Genomic DNA, 23,529 nt, shown 5'->3' on the forward strand with positions numbered 1-23,529 from the left:
GACAGCTCAGAGACTGGAGTCTGCTTAGGATTCTGTGTCTCCCTCTCTGTGTTCCTCTCCTGCTCACGCACACACACTCTCTCTCTCTCTTTAAAATAAATAAAAATTTTTAAAAATTAAAAAAAAAATTAAGATCTGTTTCAGGTGTGCCTGGATGGTTCAGTCGGTTTAGCACCCAACTCCAGCTCAGGTCATGATCTCACAGTTTGTGACTTCAAGGCCCACATTGGGCTCTCTGCTGTCAGCAGAGCTGGCTTTGGATCTTCTGTATCCCTTTCTCCCTGTCCCTCCCCTGCTCATGCACTCTCTCTCTCTGTAAAATAAATAAACATTAAAATAAACGAATAAAAATAAATGAATAAATAATCTTTCATATCCTCAGAATTTAAAATTGATAAGGGTGGGGACTTTGTTTTGTTTACTGCTATATCCCCAGTGCATGGAATAATGTCTAGCATGAAAGAGGTACTTAAAATTTCTCATGGATGGCAATATCAAACAATATTTTTGAAGTACTTCCATTATGCCTTCTATTCTAAGTTTCTTTACACATTTATTTTCTCACCTAATCTTTATAACAACCTTATAAGATTTAACAACTCTTTAAATGTGATGTCCCAAACTTTTCAGTGGCCTGTGAACAACTGAGAAAAAAATAACAGGTCGATTTTAAGCATGTGCAGATCTATCTGTAGTGTAAATATTCACACTGGGGCTGATTTCAAACTACCAGTGTGAGATCAACTGGCTCCACAAATTCCTGGACATTTAATAATTGGTTCATGAGCTGGTACAAACCCTCCAGCACATCACTGGCTAGCAGAGCATGGAAGACCTTTCACAAATTAGTGCTTATGTATCTTTCCAAAGAAATCGTCTCTGACTTTTCAACTCACCCACGCAATCGAATTGTACAGAATTCCTGTCTGTGTGAGAACATGCCCTGCTTGTCTATATTTAATTGTCATTGGGCAATGTGCTCTATATCTGAGAAGATCTTTCATCTTTCCTTTTTATATCCCAGCTTTACATTGATGCATCTCCAAAGCAACCCCAACCAATTCAACAAATATTTGTTAAACAACCAGTACATTCCAGGCAGGATGCTAGGAGCTGGGGGAGAGGGGAAGGATAGAGATAAAGGAGAAGCAGTCCATGTTCTCAGAGTAGCTCACAATCTGGTAGTAAAGGCAAGTGTGTAAGCTGGATTACAATCCAATAAGAGCAATAATGAGAGATTGATGGAGTCTAACAAGTGTAGGCAGGATAATGGCCAACTTCCTAGAGGATAAAACACGAACGCATTTAAGGACAGATATTTTCTAGGCATGGAGATACAGGCCATCTGAGACTTTACAAACAGATTAAAAAGTGGGGTAAGACAGATGATAGGGCATTCTGAATTCCTCTGTGCTCCCCAAACTGTCAGTGGGAAACCACTGCACTACATTACAGGAGAATCTCCAATAGGAAAATGATCAAAATCAATGAATAGATTATGAACACAGGACTTCAAAATAAAATCTTTTTTTAAAGTTTATTTTGAGAAAGAGAGAGAGAGCACAAGCAGGGGAATGGCAGAGAGGGAGAAAAAATCCCAAGCAGTTCCTGAACTATCAATGCAGAGACTCATGCAGGGCTCAAACCCACGACCCGTGAGATCATGACCTAAGCTGAAACCAAGAGCCAAAATTAAGATTCAGACGCTTAACTGACTGAGCGACCCAGGTGCCCCAAAATCCTTTTAAAAAATGGGGTGCCTGGCTGGCTCATTCAGTAGAGCATGCAACTCTTGATCTCTGGGCTGTGATTCAAGTCTCATGTTGGGTGTAGAAAATACTTAAAAACAAAATCTTAAAGGGGTACCTGGGTGGCTCAGTTGGTTAAGTGTCTGACTTCAGCACAGGTTATGATCTCATGGTTTATGGGTTTGAGTCCTGCATCAGGCCCTATGCTGTGTGGAGCCTACTAAGGATTTTCTCTCTCCCTCTCTCTCTGCCCCTCCCCTACTCTCTCTTTCTCTCTCTCAGCAAGTAAATAAAAACTTTAAAAAATTTTTAATAATAAAATATTTTAAAAAATCATGAACACAAGGAGAAATATGATAATAAGTCACCATCTTGAGGGGCACCTGGGTGGCTCAGTTGGTTAAGCATCCAAGTCTTGATTTCAGCTCAGATCATGATCTCACGGTTTCTGAGTGTGAGCCCCACATGAGGCTTCCTGCTGTCAGTGCAGAGCCTGCTTAGGATTCTCTTTCTACCCCATTTGCACCCTCTCTTTCTCTTTCTCAAAATAGATAAAAATAAACTTTAAGAAATAAGTCAACATCTTGAGAAATGTTTGCCAAAATTTTGTACCTGTTGCTTATCATCAAATCCATGGCCAGCAAACTAGGTATTCTGTTGATGGATCAAAGAACACCATAGAACTTGATAGCCCTGTTTCAATCAATACAAGCATTGGAAAATGTAGCAAAAAAAATATCGGAAATGACAAGTAAATGTTGGTGGCATATAGAGAAGAGTAAACGTGATAAATATATAAATAATAAAAGATAATGAAACTAACACTATGTTACAGCTACTGATTTATGTGCCTTACTTGTATTAAATTATTTAACTTTTGTCTCAATTTGATAAAGTAGGTATTATTATTATCCACAGATATTTCACAGATGGGAAAACTGAGACTTAAGACAAGTTAAATGAGTCCCTCAGTGTTACGGACATATAGTGGCATGCTGGAGCCAGCCTCTTCTGGCTTGCAAGAGCTGATAAATATTCAGTTGGAGCTTAAAATAGGCAATAGTGGGAATATTTACATTATGGCAAATATTACACATCAGGCTTTCTTGTTTTTGTTTTTGTTTTTTTTTACAGAGACAATTTATCAGCATACCATTGGTAGTCTTGGGTATTATTCAAGGCCCTGGAGACAAAATAATGAACAAAATGAACAAAAGTACCTGCCTTCATGGAGTTTATAGACTAATGGTAAGAGATGGGCAATGAACAAATAAGTAAAATATATGGTACGTTAGATGATGACAAATGTTACGAAGAAAAATAAAGCAGGAAAGGGGAATAAGTAGTTAGAGTTAGAGGATGGTCAGGGAAAGCCTCACAGAGAAGGTAACATCTAGGCGTGCTTGGATGGCTTAGTCAGTTGAGATTTCAACTCCTGATCATGATCCAGGGTCATGGGATTGAGCCCCACATTTAAGCTCCGTGCTGAACATGGAGCCTGCTTAAGAGTCTTTCTCTCTCAGGTGCCTAGGTGGCTCACTTGGTTAAGCATCTGACTTGGTTTCAACTCAGGTCATGATCTTGCAGTTTGTGAGATCGAGCCCTGCAGCAATCCCTGTGCAAGCCTGCTTGAGATTCTTTGCCTCCCTCTCTCTCTGCCCCTCCCCATTTGCACTCTCTCTCCAAATAAATAAACATTAAAAAATCTCTCTCTCTGCTCCTCCCCATTTGCACTATCTCTCTCCAAATAAATATTAAAAAGAATATTCTCTCTCTCCCTCTGCCCTTCTCCCGCACTCATGCTCTTTCTCTCTAAGAGAAAAAGAATTTAAAAAAGAGGGGCCCTTGGGTGGCTCGGCTCAGTCAGTTGAGCACCTGACTCTTGATTTCAGCTCCTTGGGTCATGATCCTGGGGTTATAGGATCAAGCCCAGAGGCAGGCTCCTAGCTGAGTGTGGAGCCTGCTTGGGATTCTGTCTCTCTTTTTGTCTCTGTCTCTCTTTCTTTCTCCAATCCCCTCTGCCCCTTTCCCCTGTTCACACTTTCTCTCTCAAATTAAAAAAAAATTTTTTTTAATAAGTTAACATCTGATTAGTGACTTTAAGGAAATAGTAAGGAGGCAGAATTGCATCTGTCTTGAAGAATGTCCTAAGCAAAACTTCATAAATGCAAGGTTCTTATAGGTACAAATGTAGGTTGGGTATTTAAGGAACAACAAGGAAGCCAGTTGCCTGGAACAGAGAGAGTAAAGGGGAATCTGTAAGGAAGAGTGTGATAGGGGCGCCTGGGTGGCGTAGTCGGTTAAGCGTCCGACTTCAGCCAGGTCACGATCTCTCGGTCCGGGAGTTCGAGCCCCGCGTCGGGCTCTGGGCTGATGGCTCAGAGCCTGGAGCCTGTTTCTGATTCTGTGTCTCCCTCTCTCTCTGCCCCTCCCCCGTTCATGCTCTGTCTCTCTCTGTCCCAAAAATAAATAAACGTTGAAAAAAAAATTTTTTTTTAAAAAAAGGAAGAGTGTGATAAATATACATAGGCATTGTTTTTTTTTTATCTAAACAAAAATTTTATCTTGGTATTCATAGCTGGATAAATCAGAAACTTTAGCAAAAATAATAGCTAATGTTTGGGGGGTTTTTTGAATAATATAGCTCATGTTTTTGAATGTTTACTGTAAGTTGAACACTGTGCTAAGTTATTCACATACATTATCTTACTTAGTCTTCTTCATATCATTTTACTTAATCCTCATAGCCATCTGTGAGGCTGGGAAAAGTGAAACCTAACTAAAAGATTAAATAAATTATACAGAATAACAATATGTAGGAGAATGGATGAGAAGCCATGCCTGTTCCTGTCTGCTCTACACCTACCCTTCTCCACTAGATTGAATTGGTAGGTGAATTTCTTTTTTTTTTTTCCAACGTTTTTATTTATTTTTGGGACAGAGAGAGACAGAGCATGAACGGGCGAGGGGCAGAGAGAGAGGGAGACACAGAATCGGAAACAGGCTCCAGGCTCTGAGCCATCAGCCCAGAGCCCGACGCGGGGCTCGAACTCCCGGACCGAGAGATCGTGACCTGGCTGAAGTCGGACGCTTAACCGACTGCGCCACCCAGGCGCCCCAGTAGGTGAATTTCTTAGATCCACAGAGTTAATTTGAGTGAAGAAGTCTCAATGTAATTGTAGGGCAGCTGAAGGATGTTATTAGGTATGTGGGTGTGATTTGGCTTATGATTAGAAAAACAAAAACCTATAGCCCTTAAGAAAGGCATTAAGAATTAACTGAAGGGAGGGCACCTGGGTGTGGCTCAGTCGGTTAAGCGTCCTACTTTCAGCTCAGGTCATGATCTCACAGTTTGTGAGTTTGAGCCCCACATTGGGCTCTCTGCTCTCAGAGAGCCACTTCAGATCCCCTGTCCCTCTCTCTCTACGTCTCCCCCCACCCCGCGTGTGCTCTCTCTCTCTTTCAAAAATAAATAAACATTAAAAAAAGTAAAAAAAAAAAAAAAAAAAACTGAAGGGAAGAAAAATGAATTAACTAAAAGAGTAATTTTAATTGAGGGTGATGTGGAAAGACACACATAGAAGGTAGCATTTGAACTGGACCTTGAAGACTAAATATCAGATCCTTACATACCGGTCAATGTCATTCATGTTAAGGAGGCAGAAACCACATTTTACCAAAGAGAATTTAATATAATGGATTGTTAACTATATGAGGAAGTAAAATGAGAAATCTAAGGTATCACATTGGTAGTAATTGCAGGAACAGCTACCACTCCTAGGGCTTAGGAAACAAAGGGAAGAGGTTGGAATTATTAAAACACAAAACTTAAAAATAAACAAATAAATAAATAAACAAACAAACGAAGGAAGGGCCAAACAGAGCTGAAATTCAGATGTCTGAAGAGAAGGTGCTGCTTGGCAGGTGCTTGTGTCTGTGAATTCAGAGGAAGGGCCCCATGGGGTCCGGACCCAGACCGGCCAGTAGAAGACACTGGGCAGTCAGTGCCAGTGTCTCTGAAGAGAGAATAATGAGACTGGTTCTATGAGTGTTGTAAAAACTGCAAACTGATTGAGCTGCTGTAATGGGAAGGAGCGGCCACTGCTAGAATTGAAGCTTTGCTGGATGCCACAGAGGGCAACAGAAAGCAAGCAGGAAGGTTTCCATCGTTCCTTGTGAGCCTTGCAGTGTTCTTCTAGTAGTCTCTATTAGGAGAGCTTAACAGAGAGCCAGTAGGTAAAGGCAAAGTATTTGCAGAGTCCCAACCCCAAAATCATAAAGCAGAGGGTAGATTTGGAGCTGAAAAAATATCTAATAACTGACTCATCTGATAGGCAGGCTTTGCATGGTCTGGTTTTTCATAAGCTTCTTTGTTACAGTCACATAACCTTCTGCCAGATCCTTAAAGACAGCATACTTCCTCCTGCTACCAGGCCTTTTGCATATTCTATTCTTTGACTGAACTGTTCTTTACCTATTAAATGCTATTCCTTGCACTAAATCTTCCTTTAAAATGTTTTCATAACACCTTAGACTTCTCTTGTAGCATTTGTCACAGTTGTACATCTTTTTACTCGTTACAGTCTTTTGATTAACTCCTGCCTCCTCCAACTAGATTGTAAGTTCCAGGAGGGCAGGGGCCATGACTGTTTTTGTCCTCCTTTGTTTTCCCAGTGCCTGGGACTGCCACATAGTAAAAATTCAGTATATATTTGTTAAAGGAAATATTTCAATATCCTGAAAATGGAGAATGAAGCCATTACACGATAAGATATATGTATTAGAAAGCAGAAGTTTGGGGCCTTTTTATTTCCATTTTCTCCCTCCAGCATATTGTTCTAGAGGATCCTTTTCTTTTTCTTTTTTTCCCTTCTTTTTTACTGAGGTAAAATTCATATAACATAAAATTAATCATTAACCATGCTAATATGTCTAATTTTTGGCATTTAGTACATTCACAATGTTATGCAACCATAACCACTAGCTAGTTCCAGAACATTTTCATCATAACAAAAGGAAATCTCATACCCATTAAATAGTCACTCCCCATACTTCCCTCCCCACACTCCCTGGCAACCACTGGTCAGCTTTCCATCTTTATGGAATTACATATTCTGAATGTTTCTTTCCTTTTCCTTTTTCCTTTCTTTTTTCCCTTTCTTTCTTTTTATTTATGTTGATGTTGGGGGAGAGAGAATCCCAAGCAGGTTGTCAGCACGAAAAATGATGCAGGGCTCAATCTCACAAACTGTGAGTTCATGACCTGAGCCCAAATCAAGAGTTGGATGCTTAAATGACTGAGTGACCCAGGTGTCCCTGAATGTTTCCTATGATAATACATGACCTTTTGTGTCTGGCTTCTTTCATTTAGCATAATGTTTTTGAGGTTCATTTACTTTGTAGCATGTATCAATACTTCCTTTTTATGGCTGAATAATATTCCATTATTTGGATATAAACACAGTTTATGCATTCATCAGTTGATAGACATTTGGATTGTGTCCATTTTTTCAGTTATAACAAATAGTAGTGCTATGAAAATTTGTGTATAGTATTTGTTTGAAAACATATTATGTATTTTTGAAACAAGATCAAGAGTCACATGGTCTACCAACTGAGTCAGACAGGTCCCCTGAAAATACATCTTCAGTGCTCAGGTCTATACCTAAGAGTGAAATTACTGGGTCACATGGTAATTCTATATTTCACCTTTAGAGAAACTTGCCAAACTGTTTTCCACAGGAGTTGCACCATTTTACATTTCCACCAGTGATGTCTGAGTGTTCTACTTTTTCCACATTCTTGCTAACATCTCTATTTTCTTTTGCAACCACTGCATACAAGTCATGTTCATGCTGCATAGATTCCAACTCAGATGTTTCACTTATATAAGGATGTAGGACTTGGTTATTTAGAGATATTTAGACGTATAATGTCTCTTTGGGCTTCCTCCAGAAAATAATTGCTAAGGACTTATTTTTTTCCGGCTCCAAAAAAGAATGAATGAGCCTACTAAATACATCCTTTTTTTTCTGGGCTGTTCATTGTACAGGACCATTCACTCATATCATGTAATCACATGCTTTCATTCAAAATCATTGTGTGTTGATGCTTCTTTTGTTTTTCATCCATGATTTTCAAGGTATATCTCCATCTTGTGATGCCTCGTCAGCAGGATCCTCCTATTGCTAGATTTGCTTAAATCCCAAATCTTTTGCAGTGTTATGCTTGATTGCATTTCTTTTTGCTTCCGTTAACAGATTTTTTTTTCCACTTGACTACTGTTTATTGAGGATCCATCATGAGCCTGTTTCAACCCCACAACATCCTTACACTGGGCCCTACAGAGGAGGGACAGGAGGGGGCTAGACAGCGACTGCAGCTTGAGGCCCTGTTCTGCCGCAGGACCGACATCAAGTGTCCATATATGTCTGCCAGCCAAATGAGTGGGTCATTGGAGCATCAAACCCATTTCCCAGAAAATAGTGAGGTTCAGGAGAGAAGTTATCTGGGCCCAAGGGCTGCTGTGGGGGAGGTTCTGGCCTGCTGTACTTTCCTTTCCTCCCTTCAGGGTGACCTGTTAGCAGATACTTTTTTTAAGATTTATTATTATCATTGTTTCTTCATTTTTGAGAGAGAGAAAGAGAGACAGAGTGTAAGCAGGAGAGGGGCAAAGAGAGAAGGAGATGCAGAATCTGAAGCAGGCTCCAGGCTCTGAGCTGTCAGCACAGAGCCTGACACGGGGCAGGGCCTGAACCCATGAACTGTGAGATCATAACCTGAGCCAAAGTCAGTCACTCAACTGATGGAGTCCCAAGATTTTTTATTATTTTTAAGTAATCTCTATACCCAATGTGGGGCTCGACCTTATAACCCCGGGATCAAGAATTTCATGCTCTGCCAGGTGCCCCCCTATTAACAAATACATTTTAAAAAATGTTTATTTATTTAAACTGATTTATTTATTTATTTAGAGAGTACGGGGAGGAACGGGGGGGGGGGGGAGAGAGAGAATCTGAAGCAGGTACCATGCTGTCAGCACAGAGCCCGATGTGGGGCTTGAACCTACAAATTGTGAGATCATGACCTGAGCCAAAATCAAGAGTCTGATGCTCAGCCAACTGAGCCATTTTTAGCCTCATTAGCAGACATTTTTAAACAATACACTGCCTCCTAAATTGCAATGTTTTATTCAGTTCTCTGGTAGTCACATCAGGATATTTTAGGATAAATATATATTGCTTTGTTTGGTTCTCTATTCCTGCTTCTACCATTCCTTCACTTTAAATATTACTTGATTTGTATGCATTTGTCAAACTCATCTATTAGTAAAGATTTGTGCATATCACTGTAAAATTTACCTCATTAAAAAAATCATAACTACTAAATTCTAGCTAAGAATAGGCAATGCTGGAGCGCCAGGGTGGCTCAGTCTGTTAAGTTTCTGACTTCGGCTTAGGTCATGATCTCACAGTCTGTGAGTTCGAGCCCAGGATCAGGCTCTGTGTTGACAGCTCAGAGCCTGGAGCCTGCTTCAGATGTTTCTCCCTCTCTCTCTGCCCCTCCCCCCTGCAAAAGTAAATAATAAACATTAAAAAAATAAAAAATAAAAGAATATGCAATGCTGAAGTGTTTAGTGATAAATGTACTGATGTGTATAATTTATTCAAAAAGTATTAAAGAGGTGCTTGGCTGGCTCAGTCGGTGGAGTACTCAACTCTTGATCTCGGGGTTGTGAGTTTGACCTCCACATTGAGTGTAGAGATCACTTAAAGATAAAATGTTTTTAAGACTTTTTTTCTTAAAATATATACTTTTTAATATTTATTTTTGAGAGAGAGAGAGAGAGAGGGAGGGAGGAGGAGGGGGAGGGGCAGAGTGAGTGAGAGGGAGACACAGAATCTGAAGCAGGATCCAGGCTCCGAACTGTCAGCACAGAGCCCAAGGAACCCACGAACCCAGTGATCATGATCTGAGCTGAAGTCAGTCGCTTAACCGACTGAGCCACCCAGGCGCCCCATTAAGATTTTTTTCAGTGTTTATTTTTGAAAGGCAGGGAGGGGCAGAGAGAGAGGCAGACAGAAGATCTCAAGTGGGTTCTGAAGAGCCCAATACAGGGCTCAAATTCATGAACTTTGAGATCATGACCTCAGCTGAAGTTGGATGCTTAACCAACTGAGCTGCCCAGGTGCCCAAAGATAAAATCTTAAAAATAAAAAATAAAAAAAATTGAAAATTAAGCTGGATGAAGGGATAGACAGAGGGTTGGTACATAGTTATGTGGTAAAGCAAACATTACAAAATATTAAATGTAAAATAGGTGAGGGCACCAGGAGGGCTCAGTTGGTTAAGCATTCAACATTTGATTTTGGCTCAGGTCATTATCTCATGGTTCATAAGAAGGAGCTCTATGTCGGGTTTCATGCAAACAGCACAGAGCCTGCTTGGAATTCTCTCTCTCTCTCTCTCTCTCTCTGTCTCTCTGCCCCTTCCCTGTGTGAGTTCTCTCTCTCAAAATAAATAAACTTTAAAAAATGAAAATAGGTGGTAGGCACATATACAATGATCTCAACTGATAATTTTCATAATAAAATGTTGAAAAAATACTCCTTAACTCTATAATGATCTACATCAATCAGCTCCTTCCAGAAGATTCTGTGACCACTTGCATCATAGTCTGATCCCGTCAATTAATTTCATTTGATATAAATAAATAAACAGATTTAGAGGAATAAATGGGATAATGTATAGAAAATAGGTTATAAACTATTGTCATTTAAATATGCTATTATTAATAGTATGATGTTCAAGGTATTGAGTTCATGCAAAATTTTAATACAAAACACTATGTTGAACATGATTTTTGTTCCTTCAGGTGTTTCCTAACTAAACTGGAAACTGATTTTAAAGAGAGAGGATCTTTTTTTTTTTATTTTGAGAGATAGAGAGAGAGGGAGAGAGAGGGAGAGCACGGGGAGGGGCAGAGAGGAGGGACAGAGGATCCAAAGCAGACTCCAAGCTGACAGCAGAGAGCCTAACTCAGGGCTTGAACCCACAAACTATGAGACCATGACCTGAGCCAAAGTCAGAAGCTTCACTGACTGAGCCATTGATGTGCCCCAGGGAGACAGAATCTTAACCAGGCTCCATGCTCAGGGTGGAGGACTATTCGAGACTCAATCTCAGGACCCTGAGATTGTGACCTGAGCTGAAATCAAGAGTTGGGCGTTTCACCAACTAAACTACCCAGCGATGCCTTGAGACTGTGCTTTATTTTGTACCCACAAATCAGCCTGCAGAGTGCTGAAAATACTGAAGCCTCTAAATTTTTATTTTTTATATATATTAAAAAAATTTTTTAAAGTTTATTTATTTTTGAGACAGAGACAGAGACAGAGACAGAGTGTGAGTGGGGGAGGGGCAGAGAGCAGGAAGGAGACACAGAATCTGAAACAGGCTCCAGGCTCTGAAGTGTCAGCACAGAGCCTGATGCAGGGCTCGAAATCATCAACAGTGAGATCATGACTTGAGCTGAAGTTGGACACTTAACTGAGTGAGCCACCCAGGCACTGGAGTTCTAAGTATTTATTGAATCAATCAGTAAATGGCATATTTCACTGATAAAACTCCAAAAGAATGTTCTAAATTCTATTTTGTTATAGTGTATTGAATATTTTCATTTTTATTTTCAAGGTAAAATAGTGTTTTGGGAAATCCTGTTGCCCATGGGATGGACAGATGGGCTGTATTATCATCTTATTCATGAGTGCCTCTTAATGTTCTTGATTTCCTTAACTATGGGAGTTTAAAACACTGTATTTTTGTGACCAAATATTAAACTCTGGCAAAAACATTGATTGTTGCTTCCTTATCTAGTTTACACAGGATCTTAAGAAACTGTATCTTAAGTTTGAGGAACAGGATTCTTTGTTGGTGATACCAAGCAAAATTATTATGAGAGTACATGGGATCAACCTGAAATACATGGTTAGTAATGTACCCCTGAAAAATCTCTTCTTTGAAGGACTAATCATTCTCAAGCTGATGAACATTCCTTTAGGATATGTCACTAAAATGTTCCTGACATTATGGCCAGTAGACAGACAAATCTTTGAAACAAATGCCAAATTCAATCAGTAAATTGATTAGATAACAAAGTACTAAGGGGAAGGATTGATAGTTTCATATACCCAAATCAGGCAAAATTAGGGGTGGCAAAATTATTTCTATCTATATGAAGAGCCTTGAGATTCTTGATGTCATAATGACTTGGCAAAGAAAACAAAAAGGTTCATTATGCCTGTCAGTGGCTCAAGAATATTGCCGGAATCTATCAGGCAGGTTATGCAACCACAGTCTTTGGTCCAGGTCAAAAACTCTGGCCAAAAAGGAACCTTGGTCTTCTGAGATAGTGTATGAACTCTTTTGGGATGTCAATCTCAAGTTTTTTGAGATAATAAAATCTTCTCTTATGGGTGTGTTTTTACAAAAAGAGGTTTAAATTTAAATATATATATATAATATCTTAAAACATTTATGTTGTTTTGAGATACTTCGAACCATTTCTTAAAAATGTTAAGTTTATTTATTTATTTAGAAAGAGTGTATGTGTGGATGGGGGTGGGGCAGAGAGGGGAGAGAGAGAATCCCAAGCAGGCTGTGTTTTCAGCTTGGAGCCGGATTTGGGGCTCAACATGGGGCTTGATCCCACGAACAGTGAGATCATGACCTGAGTCAAAATCAAATGCTGAACAGACTGAGCCACCCAGGCACCCCAGGGATACTTTGTATGTATAATTAAGTTGTAATGTTTAAGAGAATTTTGCATATTTAAGATTCTAATTAAATATGTGTAATTGAGTAATTGAGTTGAGATTTATGATTTTAATTGGAAAGGTATAGGAGACTACATTAGAAAATTTTAAGAAAAAAAATTTTTCTTGGATACTATTTTTAATTTTATTTTTTAAATTTACATCCAAATTAGTTAGCACATAGTGCAACAATGATTTCAGGTGTAGATTCCCTAATGCCAGAAAATTTTAAGAAACTAAGACTGACTATACTTGTTATAAAAAAAAAATTTTTTTTAATCTTTATTTATTTTTGAGAGAGAGACAGAGTGCAAGCGGGGGAGGAACAGAGAGAGAGAGAGAGAGAGAGAGAGGGAGACATGGAATCCAAAGCAGGCTCTAGGCTCTGAGCTGTCATCACAGAGCCCAATGTGGGGCTTGAACTCATGAACCTTGAGATCATGATCTGAGCTAAAGTCAGATGCTTAGCTGACTAAGCCACCCAGGCGCCCTTATACTTGTTATTTTTTTAAAAAGATTTTATTTACGGGGCGCCTGGGTGGCGCAGTCGGTTAAGCGTCCGACTTCAGCCAGGTCACGATCTCGCGGTCCGTGAGTTCGAGCCCCGCGTCGGGCTCTGGGCTGATGGCTCAGAGCCTGGAGCCTGTTTCCGATTCTGTGTCTCCCTCTCTCTCTGCCCCTCGCCCGTTCATGCTCTGTCTCTCTCTGTCCCAAAAATAAATAAACGTTGGAAAAAAAAATTAAAAAAAAAAAAAAGATTTTATTTACAAAAAAAAAAAGATATTTACTTAAAAAATGCAAATATCAAAAATAGCATTAAAATTTATTTATTTATTTTTTAGAAAGAGAAAGACAGAGTGTGAGTTGGGGAGGGGCAGAGAGAGAAGGAGACACAGAGTCTGAAGCATGGTTCCAGGCTCTGAGCTGTCAGCACAGAGCTGGACGCGGGGCTTGCACCCACAAACTGTGAGATTATGCCCTGAGCTGAAGTTGGACACTTAACTGACTGAGCCACCCAGGCACCCTAAAAATAGCATTTTCTGTCCATAAAAGTCATACACTGATATCAAAAAACTCACATTGGCAAAATATATATACTTTTAATGTTTATTTACTTTTGAGAGAGGGAGAGAGACTGCGCTGCTCAGGCACATGCATGTGGGAGGGGCAGAGAAAGAGGGAGAGAGAGAATCCCAAGTGGCACCTGCACTGTCATCATGGAGCCTGACTTGGAGCTAGAACTCACAAACCATGAGATCATTACCTGAGCTGAAACCAAGAGTCAAATGCTTAACTGCCAGGTGTCCAGGCAAAATATATTTTTTAAAAGATGTTATGTAATACAAAAATATTTTAGTATTCATTTATTTATTTAAATTTTGGTTAACATATAGTGCAATATTGGTTTCAGGAGTAGAATTCAATGATTCATCCCTTATATTCAACGCTCAGTGCTCACCATAAAAAGTGCTCTCTTTAGTTACCCCTCACCCATCTAGCCTATCTCCCACGCACCCAAAAGATTTTACTTTCAAGTAATCTCTATATCCAATATGGGGCTTGATCTCACAATCCTGAGATCAAGAGTCGCATGGTCAGTCGAGGGAGCCTAGGTGGCTGTTGGTTAAGCATCCGACTAAGGCTCAGGTCATGATTTTGCTAGTCCCAAGTTCGGGCCCCGAGTTGGGCTGTGTGCTGACAGCTAAGAGCCTAGAGCCTGTTTCAAATTCTGTGTCTCTTTCCTGCTCTCTGCCCCTTCCCCACTCATGCTCTGTCTCTCTTTCTCTCTTTCTCAAATATAAATAAACATTAAAAAAAAAAAAAAAGAGTCGCATGCTCCACAGACTGAGCCAGCCAGGCACCCTGACATCTGACATCAGCAAAATAATTTTTTGAATTTTAAAATTCTCTAAGATTAGTATCTATTACATCCTGTATCCCAAGCTTTTGGCTATTGTGTACTCCTCTCTATACATTATAGAACATAATAATATTCTCGATGGTGGTGATGATTTAAACCAATGACCTTCTGCTTCAAATGACTCGAGAATAAAATGATGAAAGGGGGAAAAATGATGAAAGGGGAATTAATTTACACAGAAAGTCAGTGAGCCAGACAGAGAAAGGTTTTGCAAAATGCATGAAAAGCATATTTTGTTTCGAATATCTTCTTTTAAAACATAAAAAATATATTTGTTTTAGAGACTGAGTTTTCCAGCTGGTGTTTGTGCTCTAAATTTCCAGGTTCTCTCTGGTCATCCTTGAACAGAAAACAATTTAAGAAATATTCAATAATCAAGTGATTGAAAGCTTACAGCCTTCCTATTCCCAAGTAAGTCTAGAGGTTCAAGTCAAATTTTGTGCTGTCATGTTCCTAAACGAACAAACAAATTAATAAGGGGCCAGCCATCTTTATACTTTGATATTTGCACAATTAACAAGTCACAATAATGAAAACCAAACGGGAAAAGAGAAAGCAAAAGTTAACTTTTTTGTTAGCTTGAACATATGATTCAGTGTTTTGGGATTTTCAACACAAAAAATTAAGAGGATATGAATTATCAGGAAAAGGAGTAAGGGAATATTACTATGTAAAATCTATTAATCCTCTAAGAGAAACACCTGTGTGGGAGGTTAACCAGAAATGTAAAGCCCCTTTACACCTACATTTCGTTCAAATAATTGTTTAGCAGTAACAGAAGTTCACTTTTCTGAGAATGAAATATTTGCCAGGCACATTATAGACATTATCTCATGTAATCCTCACTATAGCCCCACTAGGTCTGCACTCATTTATCGAGGGTCCCCCTGGGGGAATTCAGTTAGTGAGCATTATCAGCCTAGGGCAGTCTCAAGAAGCTTAGCCTAGTTATTATTACTACCCCCTTCTTCACAAGAGGAGATGGGAGGATAGGCTCTAAGAGATTAACTTACTTGTCCATGTCCAAGGTCACACAGTGTTGGAGCAGCTACACGAACCAAATTATCTCATGTCAAATCTTACCCTTGATTATTAAGCTATTAATAGACTTATCTGTAAGATTTTTTGCTTCTAATGTCTCGATTTTTTTCAAACATTTTTATCTTGGAGGAGGAAGCCTTATAGCCAACGACCTCTCTGCTGCCTTCTTTTTCACAGCGTTGACCAAAGAGCAAGTGGTGATTTTACACTGTAACTGCCAGGTATCTGGGGAGCTTGAGGGGCGAGGAGTCGAGTCCCAGGGGAATGGGGGACATTTTTTTTTTTTTTTTGAAGAAATAGCAACCCCGACACAAGGCCAGACTGTAAAATCCTGAGCAGAAAGCTGATTCATTGCCAAAGGAAGCAGTTTATTTTTTTCACCTCCTCATTGCCTTTCTCCACTATTTCCAAGCGTGTTTTGTTAGCAGTGTCTAGCCCACTGACTCCAAAATGCTGGAAAAACCTAGTTTTTATTCTACACCCGTATCTCTCTAGCCCCTACCCCTGTACGGTCTCTTCTTGCCTTTCTTCTCACGTGCCTTTCACTTCTTCACCTTTGGCGGATGATCTATACATGACGCTTTTTGTTTTATTCTATCGCCATATGGACTAGATTGCCTTATGGCGACCTTGACAGACACCAGGGTGGGAAGCCCGGGGGAGGGGAGAGGCAGTCAGCTCTGAGAGAAAAACCTTCAGATAATTGTTGAGGAGACGCCACCGGGAGGAGGCAACCACAGAGCTCCACTTAGCGTTCAATTTTTAAAAAGATTGACAGGAAGTGTACCAACTGTCTTTGCTCTAGCTACTTGCGCGGTCTCGCGAGATACGGACGTCCATGTAGAGGGGGTGTCAAAGGCTCCTCTCTGAGTGGGGGATGGGAATATCTGTGGCGCAATCATTGCGCGAGATTGGGCCATGGTCGCTCGGGCCATGCTTACATCTCGCGATATTTCGGCCTGTTCGGTCTGGAACTACGGGCAACTTCTCGCGAGAGCCCGTGCTGAGGGCTCTGTGAGACCCCGTGTGTTTGTGTGTGTGTATGTGTGTTGGTGGATGTGAGTACGAGGAAGCAGCGGCCGCCATTTCAGAGAGCTTGTCGAAGCTGTCGCAGGGGTGGATCCTGAGCTGCCGAAGCCGCCGTCCTGCACTTCCGCGCGGGCTCCTCTAATCCCATTGTTTCTTTTAGATTCGCTCGGGCCTATCCACCCTCGGAGCCCGAAATTCGGGCTGGGCGGTACCGCGGCCTGGGCCTAGCGGCTTAACAGTAGCAACAGCGGCGGCAGCAACAGCAGCAGCCCCCGTCTTTCCGAATACAAGCACCCCAGGGGCCCGAAAGCCCGCACAGGTAAGGAGGTGTCGCGGGCCTGAGTATTGTCAGAGCTTTTCAGAGGTTTAGTTTTCGTCTGGGTTGAGGGGCATTCCTTAGTCGGTGTTTAACGACTTGGGGGGGGGGCAGGTTCTCGAGAAATCGGCTCCATTTCGGCGACCGCGCCCTTATTTTCCGGTCGTGTAGATTTCAGGTTTTTTGGGTGGCAGGGACCCCAGAGAGGCCTAGGGCGGATAGAGACTGGTCCCTTAGAGGCCTGGGGCGGCCGCGACCTCCCAACATGGCGCCAGCCGAACGCTACCATGGCACACAACCCCTCCCAACCGAGGGAGTTTCCCTTTGCCCCTAAAATGGCAGCGCGGGTTTTGCGCGGAAAGAGGCGCTCTCGCTCGAGTCGCGCGCGTTGTTTTTGGAGTTAATTGTAGGCTGCTTTTTGAATGTACGTTTAACGTATTTCTGTCTGTTCAGTCTTGGAGGTATTTCAGATTTAGTTACCAAGACTGGTAAAGTGCATCCCCTTTGGTTATTCCAGGGTTTTTGAAGTATTTTCTGAAGTTTTCGGAGTTTGTCCTGTAAGAAGGAAATAGGGCAGAATTGAAAAATGTTTACTCACTGAATTACCTTTATTTTCTAGGCGTTTAGAGAAAATGGCAGACGATATTGATATTGAAGCAATGCTTGAGGCTCCTTACAAGAAGGTGAGAAAAAACATGTCGGTGAGGTTTATTTGTTTCTTAATTTAGCATTATCACGAAACTACTGCTGAAATGTAAACTAACCTCCCCGGAGCCCTCTTGATTTACCTTATCAGAGATGCATTACGTGTAACTTACAAAAGTAAATATATGCTATTGATGTAATAATATTGTGCAGTAGTTTCACTTCAGCGTGATGAATAAATGCCCATCTATCTCTCTTTGTAGACTTGCCTAACGATATCTCACCTCTACTCCCATGAATTCACCTTTGATTCCAGTGTGAACTGTCAATCATAAGGTAGTAATTGAGTGACTTATCGCTGTACCGTGGTCCCCTAGGTAAAATGACTCAACTAAGAATTACCAGCTCCAGTTTGGTATAGCAAAAAGGTGAATGTAGTGGTTTGGGAAAATAGCAGGGGTCCAAGAATAACAAAGCATAACCAGTCTGTGGCAAGCAAATCTTTAAATAAGTTTTACAAGAAGAAATGGGTGAGATTTAAATTTTCTTCTATATGTATACATATATATATGACTGGTGATAGTAAATATTGAAACAGGCAGGTGATGATCTGCTGCTCAGTTAAAAATTACTAAAATTCTTGGATCCCTGAATAGAAATTTTTTTTTAAAGCAAAGGAGGCAGTATCACAAACTTAAAGTCACTTGATGACTGTTTTTACTGTTCTCCATATTTTATTTTTAATTAGTCCCTGCCATAATATTTCACACTAAAAGCTACAGAGGAATTATTTTGGCTAATAGTATAGTCTTTGACCCATTTCAGTATCACAGTAAAAGTAAAGTGTCTTTTCATTCTTTCACCAGTTGGTGGTGAAAATAGCAGTATGCATGCATTATCACTGGTGTCACAAACTGTAAGCTTTGTAAGTTAGGACTTATACTTCTATAACTGATGTGATCAAACTTTAAAAATAAACATTGCACTAAACCTTTTAAAAATAATACAGCTGTTTTGGATTGTATAGCACGACCATGTGGTACCAATATGGATGAATTCTTTCTAGCTTTAAATGGTGTATGTAGTTTTATAATGCTTAGACTCTTGAAGAACTACTTTCTATTTTAATGTTAAGATTCTTGTGTCTTAGTTTAACATGGATGTAGTTCCATGTAAACAGGTATGGAAGTAGGAAATGTTTAGGCTGGACTGGTGGATTATTAATTGACTTTCTTGGGTTCTTGGGAGTCAACATTACTAAAGCAGTGTGAATCCCTGTTTGCTTCAGGGCGAGATGTGTGACAGAGGTGGCATCAAGCTCTTACAGTCCCAACCCTCCAACGGAAATGGGCGAAGATCTCAGGAATGGCATCGGTCACAGGAAATCGATAGTGGCTGGCTGCTAGCATGGCCACTTGGGGCTTAGGCAGAAATAGAGCCATGGTACTGACCAAAGGGACCATAGCACATGGAATAAAACTCAAAACAGGACTTCATTCATGTTTTATAGAAATTCTATTTAACCACTTGAACACTGTAAATCTGGATAACTTAATATCTAACTATATAAGAAAGTAAAATTTAACATGTTAATATGCATTTTTATTTTTGTATCACGATGACTTAATTGTAAGCAACAAAGTGGTTAAACACATACCCATCTAAATTTTTTTATAGCCTTCCATGTTAAATTATAAGCAAGTAATTAGTTTTAAAATTGTTTTGTATTTTCTTATTCCTATTCCCTTTACCCTTTGACAACTTGAAATGTTACCACTTCGTCCTCATGATGTTCTTCTATCAACCCTGCTTAGGATGAGAACAAGTTGAGCAGTGCTAACGGCCATGAAGAACGTAGCAAAAAGTAAGTTATAACAAGGGACCTGGGGTGGGGGTGGGGGACCTTTATGTGATTGAGATCTTAAGTTGTGTTCCTGTGGCTATAGCATCAAACTAAAAGTTCTCTTCAAAGCTTTTGTCTCTTTTAGAAAAGTTGTTCTTTACCTTCTGGGACAAGAAACTATTTGAGGATATGAAACTATGGACTCTTTCCCTAGATTTCAGGATATAGTGTCAGGGACCTTTTGGACACCTTCCCTTCCAAGTCTGTCCATGACAATCTGGATAAGAGTTCCTGTATTAGAGCTTGTCTTCTGTCTTAAATTTATTAACTTTGGCTTAATATTTTGGTGTGTGTTATCAATAAAACTGTTATAATCTACTGAAGATGGGTTAGGAAGAAGAAAAGGTAATAAATAACCAGGCCATGGAAAATATTATTTGCTCTAAATCACCACTGAAGGAGTCAGAGCTGTGAATTATTTATGCTCCTTGCTGCTTAAAGGCCCTTTTTATAGTAACGTTATAGCATAGTTAAGTACTTCTTAGGTGCTTCTTACATGGTTTTTGTTATCTTAAGCTTTTTAAACTTTAAGCCTTAAATAGAATGGAGTTTTTTTAAAGTTGTATTTGTTTATACAAGTTACTAGGTTAAATGAGTAACCCATAACAGGAACTCAGTTCTCCATAGTGCAGAATATAGTATAGGATAAGTTTCAATAAAATTGTAAGCAGAACCAGTTGATAAGGTTTGATCCTGCTTTTGGAGTTTTCTTTCAGCTTTAAAATTAATCATTCTTAACATCACTTGGTCATGTTACAAGCATTAAATTGTTTTAGTAGCCTATTTTGTGAACGTACATGACCTGATAATATGTAAAGAAAAAGTGATAACATAGCTGCTTATTTGATTTTTTTGGCTCTTATCCTAGTAAGAGCTCAGAGTGCTTCATAGTACACTACCTTAACATCCTCACAACAATTCTTATTTGGTAGGTTGATAGAGTTTCACAAAATAAATGAGAAAATTCTTAGTTTGGATTATGCAGGCTTTGTTCTTTTTTTTTTTTTTTTATTCTTACACTTCCTCTAAAGTAATATAGTAATGCATTGAATTAAAATGATGCAATTTGTGGAAAATGTCTTATATTTTATTTTGGTACAAAGTTAGGTGGAGGATCTGTTATAGTTCCTCACTAATCACAACAGATTTTGGGAATTAATCATACTGGGTTTAGTCTTGAATTTTTATAGTTTGAGGCAATCAACCAATCTTTGCGTGGTTTAATGTTGCCTACTTTTAGACCTTTTACTAAAGTCAGTTTCCTAATTAATGGTTCTAATTCACAGTTCTTCAATTCATAATGAAAACTAGGAAGGAGTATCCATGTAAATTTAAATTATCTAATCTAGGTGTGGGTAAGGATCTCATCCTGAGTGCCAGTAGGATGAGAACAATGCACTTTAGGGCACAGACTTTCTTTGTTCAACCATTCTCAGCTGTCACTCCTTGCTTCTAACTCAGTCTGCAGTTTATACTTATTTTTATCCTGCATCTAAGCTCATTAAGGCTACCAAGCTTACCCAGGACATTTAGCATTAAGCTCTCCATGACTAATGGTTTATGACCTTTATTTAAAGAGTTTTCTGACACTGAATAGAAGAATGGGTAATTTTCTTTCATTGGCTATAGGATAGCCAATTTAAGGGAGTGTCTTCTTAAAATATCCCAACTACCATCTAGTATTTTTTTTAAATGTAGAAGTTATTTCTGTCAGACTTCTCAGTCTCAGTTTAAGCTGCTTAAATAAATGGCTTTTTTGTTCAATCAGAAACTTTGCACCCATTTTTCTAAAGGGAATTAATCTTCCAAATTAATTTGGAAGTTATTTAGAAAAAAATTTTTATATGTAAGGTTAGATGAGATATAGAACAAGTACAATGTTCTGTGCTTTAGTGTTATGTGTAAGTTCTGTTAATCAAAGGAAAGTGCCATGTTGCATTTTTCATCCTAAAACTTCATTGTCTTAAAAGCAATTGAGTATTGGGATGCAATTTTAAGGTAGTAAGAAAATGCACATTTTGAGAAATTGAGACTTGACTAATAACTAGTAAATGTTTTCTTTTAAAAAGTAATTCTGATTTTCAGTCTGTACACTCAGTTGTATTCTGGTAGTAGTAAAAAGAACTAAGTTTAACACAAACTGGTTATCAATTAGCCTACCTTCTGAAGAACTATACCCCTGAGTTTGGCAAGACCTCAAAGTATGCCTGAGCTTGCCTTCGTGGGAATATTACTAGTGTAATCATTTTTGGAAAGTCTGAACCAGTGTCCATTCAGTTAAGCTCTTAGGAATTACTCAAAGGATAACAATAAAATGACACAGTTGAAATATATTGGCTACTGTGTGTGGATTATCTATAAATTTTGGAATAAATGACTTTTCTATTTTTTTTCTTATTTTCCAGAGTACTTTGCATTTAAATTTTAGATCTTCTTACATGGAAGAGGTCAAATCCAGTTATAGCAAAACACCTTTACAGCAGAGGCCATATAACCAAAAAGTCCAAAGGCCCAGCCCAGTGGACCATTTACTTCAATGATGTTCAGTACAAAATTCCACTGCCACTAAAGACTTTGGAAAGTCCCTTTTAAGTTGTAACAGGATTTGACTATTAGTGTGGATTATGATAATCCTTCTTTAGTTAACTTAATGTTCTTTCAAGCTGCAGTTTGTAATGGAGAAGTATACTGCTTTCTTAAATTTTTGTTTGGGCTTTTATGAAGAGGATCGTGCTTCTGAATGTCTTAGTATGTTGTTGTCTTTTTACCTGTCTGGGGTTGCCTTCAGATGTGGGTGGGAACTCATCTGTAAAAAGTTCTAGGAAGACTTTTAGTTGAAGTTAGCTCTCCAATTTACCAGTCCTTTCCTTTGGCAGAGGAAGTTTTGGGCCTAAAAAAAAGGAAGATTGGGAGGTTGGCTGCCTCTCTGTTATGGGCCATCTAGGAGCAGAGCAAAACTTTATTTGTCCTTTTTGTGGGGGATGGAGTTACTTTTTACTTTGTCCCCTGATGGATTATATGTAGGACTTCTGATTATAGCTATCTCACAGAATTCTTAAGGCTAAGACATAGGGTCAGGTGTTTCAGGCAACAGTTGGAATGTTATCTGTTGCCCTTCTGGGCATTGCTTTGATGACTTCTATATAAATAATGAGTGTAGCCTAATTTTCTGTCATGTGCTACCTAGCATATACATTTCTGACAGTCAGGTGGATTATCTTGAAATTTTAGACAAAGTTTCTGCCTCCTTGGAAAGCTCTACATCTCCTTGTGATTGGAGTGTGGGTTTCAAGATTCCAGAAGGTGGGTGTCTTCATTTTCTATTTTCAATGCACTCTAAGATGACCTGCTTACAGGTTCTCTGAGGCAGACTTCAATTGCTCTTGTGCTAACTTTGCTTTGATAAGGACTAAACAGTTTAATTAAATTTTCCAAATGATGTAGAGTTGTCAAAATGTTTTAATGATCTTTTAGCCACTACAAGTTGACATTTTAGCGGAATAAGTTTATTTTGAAATGTCTTTCGGTTTGTATTGAAATATCTGAAGGCACCTCTAAAATTTGGGTGATGACACAGAGGTACAGATGGTAAGATTTAATTATGAAACGAATGGGTGGTATACTGTGAAGAATACAGAAATGACAGATATGACTGACTGGCTTTTTTACCTTTCAGAGTTTGAGATTTTATAAAGACTGATAAAGGTGTTGATCCTTGTTTTTGATTGCACCCCACAGGCTTGTGTAAAACGGCATCCTCCCCATTTTCTGGTGTACTCATTATAACTTTTAATAGAAAATATCCGAAAAACAGGGAGGAGGGCACTTGTTGGGATGAGCACTGGGTGTTGTATGGAAATCAATTTGACAATAAATTATATTTTTTAAAAAAATCCGAGAAAGACCACATTAAAGTCTAGATGTATCAGAATGCGTTTTATTGCATTAGTTTTATCGTCCTTTGTCATTACTTGTAATTTTCCCACGAAAACCAAAATATTGATGCTTGTATGGCCCTTTGAGAGTATAAAATACTCGTATTCATACATGTAAATTGGGTCAAATTTGGCTCATGTAAGGGAAATTAAGTTTATTTTTATGTAAATTTTTGT

The 23,529-nt window shown here is 39.2% G+C and overlaps 2 protein-coding genes across 8 annotated transcripts in view; one reads left to right on the forward strand and one right to left on the reverse strand.

The window, feature by feature from the left end:
- PHF20 (PHD finger protein 20) overlaps positions 1–16,429 on the reverse strand; it is a 176,044-nt gene extending 159,615 nt beyond the window's left edge. The window contains exon 1 of one of the 2 annotated variants that reach the window (XM_040447178.1): positions 16,312–16,429. The gene's annotated coding sequence lies outside the window, so the exon portion shown is untranslated. The remainder of the gene's footprint in view (positions 1–16,311) is intronic. The other variant, XM_040447179.1, reaches the window with a different exon arrangement.
- Positions 16,430–16,566: 137 nt separating this feature from the next.
- Positions 16,567–23,529, forward strand: part of RBM39 (RNA binding motif protein 39) — a 30,761-nt gene continuing 23,798 nt past the window's right edge. For 4 of the 6 annotated variants that reach the window (XM_040447185.1, XM_040447186.1, XM_040447190.1 and 1 more), the window contains exons 1-3: positions 16,567–16,872; positions 17,489–17,552; positions 19,329–19,378. In XM_040447185.1, the coding sequence (XP_040303119.1) occupies positions 17,502–17,552; positions 19,329–19,378 (101 nt within the window). In that variant the 5' untranslated portion in view covers positions 16,567–16,872; positions 17,489–17,501. The remainder of the gene's footprint in view (positions 16,873–17,488; positions 17,553–19,328; positions 19,379–23,529) is intronic. The other 2 variants (XM_040447188.1, XM_040447189.1) reach the window with 1 other exon arrangement.

Source organism: Herpailurus yagouaroundi, unplaced genomic scaffold (assembly GCF_014898765.1).
Source record: "Herpailurus yagouaroundi ecotype Mexico unplaced genomic scaffold, PumYag 196, whole genome shotgun sequence".
Classification (NCBI taxonomy): Eukaryota; Metazoa; Chordata; class Mammalia; order Carnivora; family Felidae; genus Herpailurus; species Herpailurus yagouaroundi.